The 15976-nt window shown below is 31.9% G+C and overlaps 1 protein-coding gene across 5 annotated transcripts in view; it reads left to right on the forward strand.

Annotated features, from left to right (window-relative positions):
• The first annotated feature begins 6514 nt into the window (after positions 1-6514).
• The window catches only part of LOC108906905, an 83907-nt gene continuing 74445 nt past the window's right edge, over positions 6515-15976 (forward strand). For 3 of the 5 annotated variants that reach the window (XR_002763059.1, XM_018710343.2, XM_018710346.2), the window contains exons 1-2: positions 6515-6603; positions 9428-9672. Coding sequence is in view for 4 of the 5 variants with exons in the window: in XM_018710343.2 (XP_018565859.1) it covers positions 6594-6603; positions 9428-9672 (255 nt within the window). In the remaining variant the exon portion in view is untranslated. Of the gene's footprint in view, positions 6604-6624; positions 6918-9427; positions 9673-15976 lie in introns of those variants that run through there. The other 2 variants (XM_018710344.2, XM_018710345.2) reach the window with 2 other exon arrangements.

Consider the following 15976-nt stretch of genomic DNA (forward strand, 5'->3'; position numbering starts at 1 on the left):
AGCCCACGTGTGAAATCTCGGCCTAGGGATCCCGATTCAATTAAGGACCGTCTCGTAATATGGAATACCCAAATAAAATCCACCGTTCCCGGTAAAGTCCGACGAATCTCATGGGATCCGGTTAAGTTAATTTTGTTTCATGCCGACCGAGCTTCCGCATCTCTCGTTCCGGACCCGGAGGAATTCCCTCGTTCTATCCGTTTCTCGGAGTAATTTTTAACGGGAACAAGGTCCTACTTATCCGCCTCTTTGCTCCTCGAGGCTCTCCCCCGAAGGACGGGAATGCAAGTTTTCGGTGGAGTGGCCCTCGCGGGGATATTCGCAACTGGAAGTGCCGAAACGTCGGGGGACAAGCACGGTCATTGCGGGGAGTTCCGCACATTCGTGATGGTTTGCATATCGCGGTACGGTTACAAAACTGCAAGGCGAAAAAGAAAACGTAGAGGAATTTTAGAACAAACAGTTAAACAGAATGTATTCAAAATCATTGGATAAATTTTAACGTTGTGAGTTACTTAAGATACAGACGTAGGCAACCAACATAGCACAATTGGCACCGTCAACAAAATTCCTAAACCTCAGTGAAGATGTAATTAAATAAAAGTTGATATCTAATTTAATACTTACTTTAGTATTATGTAAATGCTTCATTTTTTTCGTTGAAATGCTTTTAACTTAATTAAAACTGTTTTATAGTTGCAGATTTTTACTGTGAAAATAAAAAGGACATGATGTCTTTCCATCATAGTATATTATTTTTTTAAATTTTATTACGTGTCGAAAGTTCTGTTCCAAGAATAGAAATTTCTGGAGATTACATGATTAAAATAGCTTATTTTTTGAAACTGGTTGTCCTTTGACTAAACTTTAGCACAAAAACATGAAATTCCAAATCGCAGTGCATATAAAGATCAATTTTCTGACGTTTGAACATACGTGGGATTGAAAAGTCCAACTTTTATTTTGTCCTACAAAAATTAAAAAAAAAGCAAATTGTTCAGTAAGAAAAAACCTGCAATTTCTTATTCTATCATTTTTTTTATAACTTTTGTTAGTTTTTGAAATATTTTGAAAAAAGGCGATTTTTTTAAAAAGTTGAAAAATTTTATTCAAAATTACTTAAATGAAATATTTTTTTTAAATTTAGGCTTCTAAAATCGTTCAAATTCCCAGAATCTACTGTTAATGCATAAATAAAGCAAATTACAGAAGGAATACGTTTAATTTTTTTTCCGTCAAGTCATTAATTTTAATACCGATTCTCAAAAATCAAGACAATCGTTTTATTTTGATTGTAACTTCATTAGTTTTCATGCTAACGACTTCTACCATCACTCAGTTTAAAGGTCTTTTCAAGAGCTTTAATAAGTGTTATATAAGTTTTCCTCGAAAAACCTTTAATTTTACCGCTACAGGACGTTGAACGTTTCAATTATAGCTATCTTCGAAATTGACTTCAATTCCTGGGAGTCATAACTCGGGTTCTATACTATCTACAAAAATAAAAAAGCAATCTCTTTGCTATTTAATTACCTTCATTTTTGCTTGTGATAATACTTTTGATAAAACTTGTAGTTTTTGAGATATTCGCGAAAATGGCTCAAAATCATGCATTTTTTGGGCTAAAAACGAACATGTTTAGGCGCAAATCATTCAAAAAGTATTGACTGTACAAAAAATTCTTATGGAACATTATTTGATTAGAATTCGTCCCTCTATTATTTATTTATTTTTAATAAAAAAATTCGCACCTTCCAGAAGGGGTGGCATCCACCTCTAGGGTAAAAGCGCACATCGGCACTATGTAACTTTTGTTTCTTGGGCTATTCCCTAGCTATAGTTCAAATTTCACGTCAGTCCATTCCATCCGAAAAAATTGGTAGCCAAAATGCTAGGTATACTTTTAAAAACTAATTCGTGAAATAGTTCCTCTAGCATTTCGTCCGAAGATTGCAGCAAAGCAAACCGCACCCTTATAGGTTGAGAAATTAAAAAGTTACGGGCTGTGCGCCAATTTAAAAAGTCACGTGACCTAACGTTTTTTTTTTTAATTTTCTTATAACTGTATCATTTTACTTTTCCAAAATTTTAACCTTAGACGAACCCCATTGAATAATATGACCGTTCCCCAAGCGCGATCGCAAATTTTAGATTTTTCGAATTCTCTTTTTTTGTCATTTTTGTGTTCATCTATTCTAATATTCACAGGTCGAGAAGTCTCCTCAACATAATGCTTATTGCATTCACAAAGTATGCAATAAATGCAATTTTTTGAATTTCGAAAAACATTATTCGGGCGCGTCTTTTACAATAAACTCCTTTAAGTATCAGTTGTCTGAAAAGCTATTCTAATGTTGAATTTGGTACTTACTTTGCTTAATTTTTCCGATAGTACAGGTATAGATGAAATTTTTGTTGTGGATGTAATTTCTCTTCTGTCTAACAGAATTTGTCTTATTTTCAATACCCCTAAAGACTGTTTCAACAAAATTCTCAGGGTATTGATTATTTTTTAATACATTCTTTATAAATTTTAACTCGTTATTAAAAATTTCATCTTTTAAGGAAATCAATTTAGCTGTACCATACAAACATTTAACTACACCTTTCTTTATATCAGTATGATGATTTGATGATTAAAATTTATACAGGGTATAAGAAGTTTGACTGCCGTTACTTCAGCATGACATAAAGTAATCACAAATGAACAAAAAACTTGTATATTACATTGGCGTAGGCTTAACAGTTTTCAAAATACAGCACGTGTACACGGGGCAAACTTGTCCTACGGAAAAAATGCGTAAACTGCTATTATTGTGAAACATGTAGTAGGTTTCAAGACAATTTTTCCAGTTTTTTAAATAAATAAAATAAAATGTATCGATTTTTTAGTACCAAAATAGTGAACATATGCTCAAAATGTCCACCACCATTTTTGATGCACGCACGACACTTTCGAATGCAATTTTCGCGCACTCGCTGGAAAACACCTCAAGAAAAGGAAATAGTGGTACGCAAGAAACACTCCGACACGGTCCAATTCCAGATACCAACTGAATTGCGTATTGTTTGACAGTTTAGTACCTCGTATTATCCGTGCGCCGTTGTCCCATTGTTCGATATAAATTTTATCGAATTTTAAATTTATTACAACGCTAATTATTTTTTAGAATTAAGCACAAAGAAGAATTTAAATTGTCAACAGTGTTTTCTTCAAAGAAATCCATAAAAATATTACTTAAAATTGGTGATAATGAACACCCCCTTGCCATGTAATTATTTTTTTGCAGTACTAATCTAAAGTTTTATTATTTCCTTTTATAAGCATTTTTAATGAAATCGAAGTACGATCCTGACTTGCGCGTACCACAACGGTCTCTATTAGGAAGAAAAAATAGAAAAATGACTCGGTCCTCGCTGAAACATTTCGTTGGAATGCACCAACACGCCCTGGCTGCGTACCATAGCAATAACCCAGATTCCCCTAAAACAAAATGCAGATTTTCCTCGTCCCGGATACCGATCATGTCGCCAGAACCCTTGTTTATCAGTTGTGTCCACTCTCTGTTATAAATAAGTTCCTGTCGGACGCCTCGCCAACATCGAGAGTACATGGAACTCTACACGAGCATGTTCGGCTCAACGTTAATGGCTTCGTGACTTGTTAACATCGGTGCACTCTAAAAGTTCATATTCCGATGACTCGAATAGATATAATCGTTTTTTTTTTCATGTACATGCGACTGCGGCATATTGTAAGTTTCAAGGTAATCCAACACGAGTGGCAAGGTACTTTTTTTTATAAAGCAATTGATTTGTAATCATTGTAGCTTATAGTTATATACGGTGGTCGCAGGACAAAGTTTTCAGGCTTCATTCAAAGCTGCTTCTCGTTGTACAACTTATTTGTAATTTGCTCCTCGTATCATTTCCGAGATTTTCCTGTGGCCTCAAGTAAATCACCGTGTAGAAAAACACGAATCTCCAGCCGGTATATTCCTCCGAACTAAAACTTATTACCCTCAAAACAATATCGCGTCGAGTAAATACATATTTTCAACGTCTGGGGTTGAGAACGGGATTAGATTTATATTCCTGCAAATACTATTCCTGCAGCCATACCAAACAGATAGGGACGTGCCGGAGCGGCTTCTATCATTTTATGTCACAAGAAATCTTATATATATTATCGGAAAACACTTAGGTGTGCGGGAAAGGCTATTTTATTATTTCCCTGTAATTTAATCTTAAAATCGTCTGTTGTTTGCGGTTCCAATGATTTGTTTTGTCATTTTTACGACGTATATCTTCAGATATTTCATTGAACGCGTTCTCAATAACGTTTCCATAAAAAATAATTTTTTATTACGTTACACATTTAGTTGGAGCGATGTTCTACAACACACGGTACATATACAATAAATTTAACGTTGCGTTCTTGTCCAGAGCTTTGCTTCATGAGACCAAGCTTGATGTGAAGAGAAAAGAGTTCGCTACAAGAGAAGAAAAGAAATCAAAGAACTGGCTTGATTCGATTCACGATTTCCTTTTCTTCTGCGATATTCTGCGATTTTTGCAAAGTTTTTGGGTAATGAGGCTCGGCAGACTTTATATTCAAATTCGACTCGACAAAATTTATGAATGAAACACTTGATCCAATCTAGAAAACCTCTTTCTAAATTTTGTCACTCGTTAATATGATTTCTTGTCATTTGCAAATATTTTCTTGCGTTTTTTGCAAAATCTGTGGAGGGATACAGTTGACACAGCTCATCACGGCGACTTGCACCAGCAACACCGACTATTAAGGGAACATAAAGAGGAAAAACTAATACATCTAGATCTAGATATTTGAAAATTTTCACATTTTCATACCTTATTCATTAAGTATATATGTATTATCTGGTGTTTGAGTAATATACTAGTAGTTTATTTGACATTAAGTACCTACTTGTTTTAGGAATTTACATGATTTAAATTTGTTTGCTTCTATTAAGATGCCTCAAAATTGCCCGAATATGCAAACAAATTTCCCGAAAAATCGTTTGAATGTTTATTACAAATGCATCCAAACATTTTTGAAATAGATAGGTTGAAACGAACTTCATATTTTGTACAGAGATGAACAATTTCGTAATTTAGAAGTTCAAAAAACGATAGAAATATTATACAAGGAATTTAAAATGGTATTTTAGGAAACATACAAATTGTTTTGCCCAGTTTTAACAATTCCTGCAACAAGTATCTCGGTAGAAGAGCGCTTGAACAACTTATCAGTGATGATGATAGGAAAAGAACTATTGCCGTTATTGTCGTTATAAGTAAATTTGCAAATTTAAAAGACGGAGGAATAAATCTGTTTTATAAAAACATTCACTGTTTTTAAAATATTTGGTTAAAAGTGGAGGCAAACGAAAAGCTGGCGGCATTGTTTTATATGTAAATAGATAAGTTGAAAATTTGTTTTTATATTTTTTCATATTTTTTAATATTAATAAACCAAGAAGGAACAATTTTGTTCATTATTAGGTAAATATATCACTTTTTCTGTTACTTAATTCTATTGTACCTAAATACAATTTTTACAGTTTATTGTTATTAATAATATGCATTTTTTTAATTTACGGTTATAGTAGGGGTATTTATTACTTGAGAGCGAATTAATAAAATATCCAAATAGTTGCGTATTATTTTTTATAATGTCTGAATGAAAATCCTGCTCGTGAATATCAGTTTCACAGCTAATAATAGAATATGTTTTCAAAAACCATTTCAATTGTTTCTCTTGTTTCAGCGCGTCATATTTCGGGAATGCAAGTGTTTAAAAACCTATCAAATATTTCTTAGTAGTAATACGTTATAAATATAAATAACCTTCGTTAATATACAAGTTTCCAAATGCTTACAATTCGCATGTGATAACTATTAAACATTTTTGACTTTATAATACTTATCTCGATCCATTTCCGATGCGGAACTAAATTAAAAAGTGATATCTAACCAAGAATATTGTTGTTACACTAGAGTATAGGCTAATCGATACAAATACAGGACACCACAACCTGTCAAAAATAAAGGACAGTTTTTCTCGCTCAAATTTAAGATTACTTTAACATGGGAAATATTTATTTAAAAATAAGTATGTACATACGACTTTCAAAGTGTAACAAATATTTGGTGGTGACCGCTGGGCGCGGGGTTAGTACGATCGGAGTGAATTTGGTGTCGTAGATTGGACCTTTCTGCCCGAGATAGAAGTGATCAGGCCACGAAAAGTGGTGAACCTTTACATTTTAGCTATTTTTATAAAACTCTGTTTATTTCAAGCTTATTTATACAATACACATTTCGAAAAAAATCGGCGAATTATTTACAAAATATTCTTGATTATTCAATGTAAATATTAGCCCTCCAATAACTCCTCTTTGTCATCCCGGCCCTCCGCCTATGGCGCAATTAATAATCCGTTATCAAGCGATATTTCAAACGCAATTTTTTTCGGTAGTGATGAGTGTGTCCTCGCGAGATGCGGTTGTTATGTTTTGATTAGAGATAAAAATGCGTGAACTAGTTATTTTCCAATTATACCGACGATGAAGGCTTGTAAGTATCTTATTCGCAGACAAATGAGTGTAGCATTCCTTTAATTCAATCTGTGGGCGGCTATTTTTGTACGACTGCAAGTGTTTTCACACGGAATTACTCGGGAATATATTTAAATTTGCAGCACGTGTGCGATTCTCCCAAATCAAAGTGACAGTGGCAAGTAGGAGTTTTAAAAAAAGTGTTCAGTAGTGTAAATTATGTGTGCGAAAGTTCGGTGGTGTCTTAGTGACCGCTAGAAAATATACAGGGTGTCTCTACAATTATTCAAGAGTGAGATGTACCATTTTATGGCCCACATTCTAGAGAAATTTGTCTGTGTACTATTTTTTTATGTTTTGTGTTAAAATGCAGAAGCAAACATGTAGTGGAGTCGAGATAGATTTTGACTTCGCGAAAGTTACTGGAAGAGAAAACTTTTTATTTTTCGCTTTGTAAAGTTGTCAGAAACAACATATAAAAAGTTACCAACTGTAGAGTGTACGCTAAATTATTTACTTTTGATCTAATTGATCAAATCGACTCGCAAAAATTTAAATGAAAGAAGATTCATCCGGCTATCAAAATTTTATGTCTTTAAACTTGAGAAAAAAAAAATATATAGTACGTATACAAAGTTACGTCATTCTATAATTTTGTACAATAATAATAAAATAGCTGTCATTCTTTTAATTTTTATAATAAATATCTGTAACTTTCACAGATTACTCTTCAAATGACAATTGAAACAGTGAGCGATATGGAAAAAATTAAATTTGAAGAATATTGAGCCCAACATATTCAATAATTTTAAAATATCACAAATTTTACTTTTTAGGCCATACTTTATGGATCATAAACTATAGTTGTAAACGTGATATTGAAACTTTATTAGAGCACTTTTTAAAGCTTAAAATCTCTACTTTAAGATGGCGCATGCATATTATTTTTCTTAAAAAATTGAAATAATAGAAAAAACAGAAAATAACAAAAAATAAAAATATTTCATGAAAAATCCGTGAAATTTATTGTAAAAAAAGTTTAATAATGTACAAACAATTTTTTTGTTTAATAAACCGTCAAAGAATTAAGCTAAGACCCTAAAAAAAGTAAAGCCAGCGAAAAATATTTTTTTTATTTTTATTTATAATAATAAGTCGAAAATTGTTATAACAGCAAAAAAATTACGTTTTTTGATTAATTGATTTAATATTCATTTTTAAAACGTATAAGTTCTCTTATTGATGTAGACACAGATATGAGTTTGGGTGACGAAGCTAAGCAGTGAGCACACCAAATATTTTTTTCTTACTTACAGTTTTATTTATTTTAAAAGCATTTTTTGTTTATAAGAATTAGATAATTATTATTATAAATGGTATAAGAATATGATTTTATGTTTTCGAGTAAGTTGCAGTTATCAGTGTGTTAGAAAGTGTATTATTCACATATTTTGTCCATTTTGAGGTTATACCTACTCTCGTACACTTGTAATTCTTTAATGTAATAATACTTAATATTACAAATAATCCTCAGTTTGCATTTAAGGTATTTATATTCGTTTTCTTTTATGCTAAACCTGTAAATGTATGAGTTTAATATTTATATATGAATATTGATCCATTTTTAAAATAATGAATAAATACATAATAGGGGACGTTGATTAAGATTTTGTAATTTTGTATTTAAAATCAGTATTTTTTTTTTCAATTTTATTGGCTCTAAGCCTTAATTGCCCAGTTATTTTTGAGGAAGAGCAAGATCTTGATGAGATTTAAAAATTCATTATTTTGTAATAAATTCGTTTTTTAAAAAATAAAACATATTTTCAATAAAATATCTTTAGCCATTAATAATTTTCATTTTTCGAACCCCTATATTAGAAATATAAGCGAGATTGATTTAAAATCGAAAATTGTTAAATAAATCGTTTAAAATAGTCGGCCATATTGGATCAGCCATTTTGAATTTTCGTTTTCCGACTTCATATTCTTGTTCAGCGACAACGAAAACCCCTAACTATATTGTCAATTTGAAAGAATTCGATTTAAAATTCATTGAATTATTTTAAATGTTCTTTAAAAAACAATTGGTGTACAAAAATAAGTTTATAACTTTTTTCTAATACTTATCTCCAAGTAATTTCAAAAGATTTTAGGAAAATCCATGCTTCCCATAATTATTTCGAAATAATGAGTAACTGTAAGCTATCTTGACTCCACTAATGTATTTTTTTGTAATGAACCACCCTACTTATAAGAAAGGATTGCTTTGTCATAAATTTACCAGGTGTATCTCTAATACTAAGACAGACAGGCAAAAGAGTGTTCTGTAAGAGTATTGAGTTAGAAATAAATCTTTTAGGTGCCACTACGTCTAATAAATTACATTTAAGTGGTCATTTTCCAAAAAAAAAAACATACTTACGGTTGTAGATTTTAGCACAAACAAATTGTGCCAAATCATGTGTCAAGAAAATTATTTAGGGTTAAGACCTCAACCTTTTAGTTTCATCTTGCGTACTAAATCTAACTCTAATCCTCCGTAAAGGATTCTAATTTAAGGAATAGTAGTGGTTTTAAAAGCGAAACGATTGAAAAAATTAATTCCAGGAAGTTAAATACTATCATAAAGTTCAATATTATGCCTTTTAAACAGGAAATCTGTTAAATTATTCAAAAAGTAATTTATGTAATAGTTGCAAAATATAACAAATCAACAGTCTGTCAAACTAAAGTTGCCACAACCTTCTCATCCGCATGTATACAACAATATTCAACACTTCATTGGTTTTCAATCAATTTTTTGAGTGTTATTTTATTGACAGACTGTTCTGTTGTTCCAGACCGAATAGCCATGGGATCTAGCAGCGGGGGGAAGAAGAAATACGTGAACTTCCGAAATAGACAGCGTGCCAATATGAGCTTCTTCCTCGTCGTTATGTTTTTCGCGGTGTTCGGCATCATCGTCTTCACGGAGATCTTTTTCATCGACGAAAGGGGACACGCCGGCGGGGTCCTTGTGCGCCACGGGTCGCTGAACTACCAGCACAAGCAGGACAGGGTGGTCGACTACGAGGATGGCTTTCAGGTGAGAATATAATGATCAGATCTATATTTTTCCTACAAGAATTAGTGATACAATCAGAAATATTACAAGATGAAGAATAAGCGTCAAAAATTATATAAATAACTCAAAAAAATGTGATTGATGCAACATCCTGAGGTAATATGGCAACTTGATTTCAATGTGACCATAATTTTGTTGACGAATATGGCAGGATTAGAGGTAATATGACAATATTATGGCGAGTATGGCATAATTGTCATGAAGATTGCCGAAGTCACGTTACCCCCATGTAGTCCAGACGGTATCATATTTTGGTGAATCGTGTATCCACGGAGATTTTTGGCTTTTTGGCTTTCAGTTATCACTAGAAATTAAAATTTTTCTATGCGCATAAAAAAAACGTGGGCTTAACTTTTGGCGGCACAATATGTTAAAAAAATTCTAATAATGTCATATTTTTCTTCCTATTTAATTATGTATCCTTTCAAGAGTTGATTTTAGGCGAAAATGGAAGAGGAAAAAAATGTTTGTAATTAAATTTTACAAAATATGACTTGTTACAAATCGAATGAATCATGATTATTATGGTAAAAATCGAAAAAATCGCAAAAATTGGGATTAAAAACATTACTTTTTAGGGAATTTTTTTCCTCTTCCATTTTTGCCTAAAATGAATTCTTGAAAAAATACATAATTAAATAGGAAGAAAAATATGACATTTTTCGAATTTCTTTAACATATTGTGCCGCCAAAAGTTAAGCCCGCGTTTTTTTAATGCGCATAGAAAAATTTTAATTTCTAGTGATAACTGAAAGCCAAAAAGCCAAAAATCTACGTGGATATACGATTCACCCAAACCAAAACAGATACCGCCTAGTCTAATGCTATTCTTCCATTTTCCCATCATCAATGAAATTTATAAAACAGTTCTCCTTTAATTTTTGTGTACTTAACTCTATTTTTCTACAGTCCTTACTTAGCATAGAACTAATATATTTCTCTTATTTTCCTTTTATAATGAACAGTGCGAACGCAAATAAAAATGATTCAGTCAGAAATAAAATAGAAGCCCTTTGCAGTTGTCGACAGGCAATAAATCCATTATCGATGTGGAATCAAATATCACGTCATATAAATATTTCGTGAACGCGGGCTTGCTGTTTGAATAAATATTAACGTTGACAACAATATGAATACGTATGAATGGCAAAGTAAGAGATATATAGATTTTACCGAAATAATACTCGCGTATCTTATCTTATCTTTCAGCTGTAGCGATTATATAAGTACCGACGCAATGTCACTATCAAACAGTGACTAGATCTCCTATATCTATTTGAAATATAACAGGGATCCTAAAAATTGTGCCTCAAGGATCTGCTCTAGGGCCACTTCTCGCAACGATGCTAATTAATGACAGCAAAATAAAAAAAATTGTACTTACATATTTTTAAAATTTGGGATAATTTCATTAAGCCAAAGCCAATTTGTAAAAAATTAAACGATTGATAACTGCGGAATGGAGATTTATACAGGGTGTTTCGCATAAGAACCGACACAGAGCTGGGGCACTTAGGGGAACCCAAAATATGGTGATTTAACGCAACCTAAACTGGCTGGAACAAGTTCGTGAAGAGAGCCGAAAAGTTTCCTTCTCTAGATAAGTAAAATAAGCAATATATAAAACGTAAATTTGAACCATTATATACGCCATTTCTTGGTTAAGATCAGAGTATTCCAGGGTTGACTTTATAATTTTGTTCACACACATAGTGCAATGGTAAACGTGATATTATAAATTGTTAATAAAATAATGAATAAATGATTGTATCATATATTTAATAATTATTTACTTTACGTAAAAGTCTATATGAAATTTTTACAATTCCCGTAATTTTTAGGGAGCTGAAAATGAATGTGATATTATTTTTTGCGATCGAATAATTAACAAAAAATTAATTTGAAATTCATTTTCAGCACCCTGGAAGGGGGTTGGCAAAATCTGATTAGAAAAATCAGTTGTTTTATGGTAAAATAAATAATTACCAAATGTCCTGTGCTTTTCTTATGGGACTAAAACCCGCTACCAACTTGAAAAAAATAAATTCTATTGAAATTATTTGCGATAAACATCTATATAGCAAAGAAATCTACTCATATGCACATAGCATACATATTGACTAATTAACAATATAAAAATATCATATTTAAGTAGTTTTAAATTATATTTAATGAACGTTTAAAGTCTATGTAGATGTGGCTACAGCGCTGATAATTGACTAGCAGTTGTACACATTGCGAACCTACAGACCTCGGACATCGGAGATATTGCGCATCAAATTCGGGTAAAGATGCGTACGCGTTCAAAAATGTATTGTGTGTAAACTATGTACAATATAATTATTATATATAGCAAATATATCGTATTATCCTCGCGAAGATTTGTATCCTTTATTTAAAATCCGTAAATCATGTGAACTGGTAAAACAACGAGAATTATGTTAATTTAGTTCTAAAGAAATGAAATGACACTCGCGCCCATCTCTCGTCCAAGTCAAAGAAAATGTTGGATGCAATTTTGAAGGTTCTGTGATAGAAATTACATTATTACTCACTGTTCGTGTTTTTAATCTCTATTTTAGTAATGTTACAAAAGTTTTGCAACTATAACTAATTTTTTAGATATAAAGTTTGCTGAGAAATATTTATGTTCCTTTGTTATTCCGTACAAATGCTTTTATCTCATGTATTACTAATTATATTAATCAAGCAAACTTTATGTAACCCTAAAAATTGCTGGGTAATGACTGCGATGTTTTTATAAACCATTAAATATATTAAAAGGATTTATCAACTGTATTTTTTATTCCAATAAATATATCACAGCTTCCTAGTCTTTTTTAATTAATCTAGTTTTTTAAAACCATTACAAAAAATCATCTGTTTTGAATAATTTATTGTTGGTAACATGTACATGGGATTTAGGAAAAATGTATATGTTTCAAATCAATTTCGTTTTTATCCAGTCTTTCAAATGTATTCCCTCCTTGCTGTCAGCTGATTGCGATGTTGCCACATTAATTCTCAACTCGGACAGAAATGCAATTATTGGTTTCTGTTTCTAATCAATACAGCTGTACTATGTTCAAAACTTACATTAGTTTTACATCAAAAATGAGATAATACTGTGTACTATCTATGGAAAAGTTTTGTTTCACAATTTCTACATTGTTTTTCTCAGTTATGGGCAAAAAAAGAGCCGCACCGTCCATCTTCGCCATATAAACCTATGTTAAAATGAACAACTTTCAACAACAATATCTCAAAATCTAGATTCAAAAAAAATTTCAAAAAAATATGACGCACAAAGGGAGCACTGGGTAATACGCTATATAAATTTTAAGTACATCTGTGCATTTGAGTAAACCCGATATACCTCCTTAAGTTGTTTGTTTTTCTATTAAATTATTCTTATTTCAACTTTTTTCCTGATCGTCAAGTTTGACGTTTAAATTCATAGCCAACTTTTGAATTTTCGATGATTTTAAATAACAGCTACAAAACGTATTATTAGTTATTTGTGTTTTTATTGAAAACGACAAGGTTTTTTGAAAACTAACAAGAGTAAGAAAAGTTTGAAAATTAAATTCCCCATAAGATAAAGTAATAATTTTTTAAGTCCTCCAAAAGGTTAAAAAATTCTGTCACATTTTAATGGTGCACCATCCCTTACTAACCCTTTAAAATGCTACAATTGAACTCTACTTATTGTCGATTAATGCTCTTGGTACGCTCACACCGTGTATCAAATTTGGTTTTTCTAAGTTCAAGTATAACCGAGATATTGAATTTTTTCGAAATTGACACTCCATTTTCAAGGCCTACAACTTCTCAGGAGTGCAACTTAGTAAAAAGGTAAGCTGCGTTAAATCATCGTATTTCGGGTTCCCTACATACCCCTGCTCTGTGTCGATTCGTATGCGCAACACCCTGTATATTTTATTTTCGTAATTGGCAAAATAGCTGACGAAGCATAATTAAAAGCGCCAGTAATTTTATAAAATTGCTCTCGATCAATTATTTATTAACTGACGTTTCCGACGCTACGCGAAACAAAATAAAAGCGGTAATTAAAACATTTAAAATATTACCCAGACAGTCCCAAACTGCGCGAATCAATCGTATTTGTTCCGATTAAACATTTGCGGGCAAAAAAAAATAATACCCGTGCACGTTTGATTAAATTAGAGTGGAATTTCGCGTTCCCAACAACCCAATTTTGTGTTTCGTTTTATGAAACACCCGATGAAATGTAACCGGAACAAATGCGGTTTAATTTTGTATCAATTAACGGAAAATATCACGAGGCGGAGGATACTCGCATCTTTTTGTCGAGAAAACATAAATCTGTTGTCCGATTAGACAGCGCAATGCATAATCATGGCGGTAACTCGGATGTAGGTCAGTGAATCGAACTGGTCGATTAGGATGTGGATAATGTTTTGTTCGAGGGACGGACGGGTTAAAATTTGCTTTGATTAATAGGGCCCCGGGAAATCTGCTTCGTGGTAAACCGCAGAGAAAATTTAATAATGTGGATAATTGGATTATATCCTCATGATCACCGGAAAATGTTTGTAGGAACGAATTTGGTTTTGCGCATTGTGAACCACAAGAACTGGTAAACTATCTCGTGGCGATAGTAATGAAGCATCAGACTTTTCTGCCAACAGAACGTAGTTAAGGATGTTCGATACATCTCTTGCGGGGCAGGCGGTGCGGGAGTTTCGTTGTAGTACCAACCTTACATAAATTAATTTGAGTGAACTAAATATAATATATACGAATGAAATTTATACAACACATATTAGCTTGCATATATTTTTTGTGTTTAATGCACGGCAATAAACTTTTTATTTGAATAAAAGTGTCTGTTTATTCATTAAGAGCTTGTAAAATTATGGATGAAATCTGGCAACATTGTTATGGCGTGGTGGTAAAAGTTGGGTCAACTGTCATTACTGTCAACTTTGCGCGTATTCCGTAAACATGAATGAACATCCAAAATACAAAGGAAAAGTAATGACTGAAAAGTAATATAAAATGCGTATGAAACAGAATGTGGATTGATGAGAAAAAAGTAAAATGTGCAAACCGAGAATCTATATGATAACTATCAAGAAGTTCAGTGTATGATAGTGAGACGTCGCCTTGTCAAATTGAAGATTATGACAAAACATCTATACTGTTCGTTTTGCAAAGGGATCCTTTCAATTTTTGTTTCAAATTGCTATTATATTGCATTAGATCACGAAAAATTTATTTATTATTAATTATTACTACATATGTTTTCGACTGGAATAATTTTATAGTCTATAATCGAACTATTCAAATATAGCGCGTCAGATGAAGCGTTAACTACAGCGTACAGTGTTGCCATATTTCCTTTCATTGGATCAGATGTTTGTTCAAATTTATCAAAACGTTATATATTCATTCCATTATCTCAATAATTATATTGTAAGTGCATATTTTTATTGTTTTAATGTGTTTAGTAATATTTAATTCTTTAATTACAATTTTATTTTCCCGATCCTAACCATTTTTAAGAGCAATATTCACGTTTGATTAAAGTTTTTGCCCCAACTCCCATAAGAGCCTGTGTATAACAGCATAATTTTTAATATCATTTTAAAAAAAACTACATTGGCAATCGATCTGATATTTTTACACGAGACAGTTTGCATATTTATTAACAGATTTCAATTGCTTTGAAAACTTTCTTATCATTTTTTTTTCGGTATCGAACCTCCTTAAAAAATCTTTACATATTTCATAGGCCAGGAAAATAAACTGGAAAATGACCATTTCGCCACTTTTTGTTTCGGCAAGCTGAATTTGTCACTATAGATGTCCAATAACATATTAGTTTCCACAGTCATAAAAATGGGGGAAGATTGTTTACAGGGTGGTTAATTGTATAATTTTTAAATTCACGTTTTTCGCTTATAACTTTTTTCCGTTCATTTCCACGAGAAAACAGTGGAGTACTTTTTTTATCGTCTTCAAAAGACCTGCAAAACTAGCCCTCGAGCGTCAAAAAATATTGATTAGATCAAAAGTTATAAACAGAAGAAGTTTATATATGACTTTTGGATTAAACATTTATAAACTGCGTTATTATTACCATAAGGTTTTTGCATCGCATCCTCTCATTCCTTATCACTGTCTAATAACTCACACGAAATCTGGAATCAGTAAGTTGAATAGTTTACAAGTTATGGCCTTATAAACAAATTAACTAATTATTAGTCTGGACGATCCC

Source organism: Anoplophora glabripennis, unplaced genomic scaffold, assembly GCF_000390285.2.
Source record: "Anoplophora glabripennis isolate ALB-LARVAE unplaced genomic scaffold, Agla_2.0 scaffold354, whole genome shotgun sequence".
In the NCBI taxonomy this organism is placed as follows: Eukaryota; Metazoa; Arthropoda; class Insecta; order Coleoptera; family Cerambycidae; genus Anoplophora; species Anoplophora glabripennis.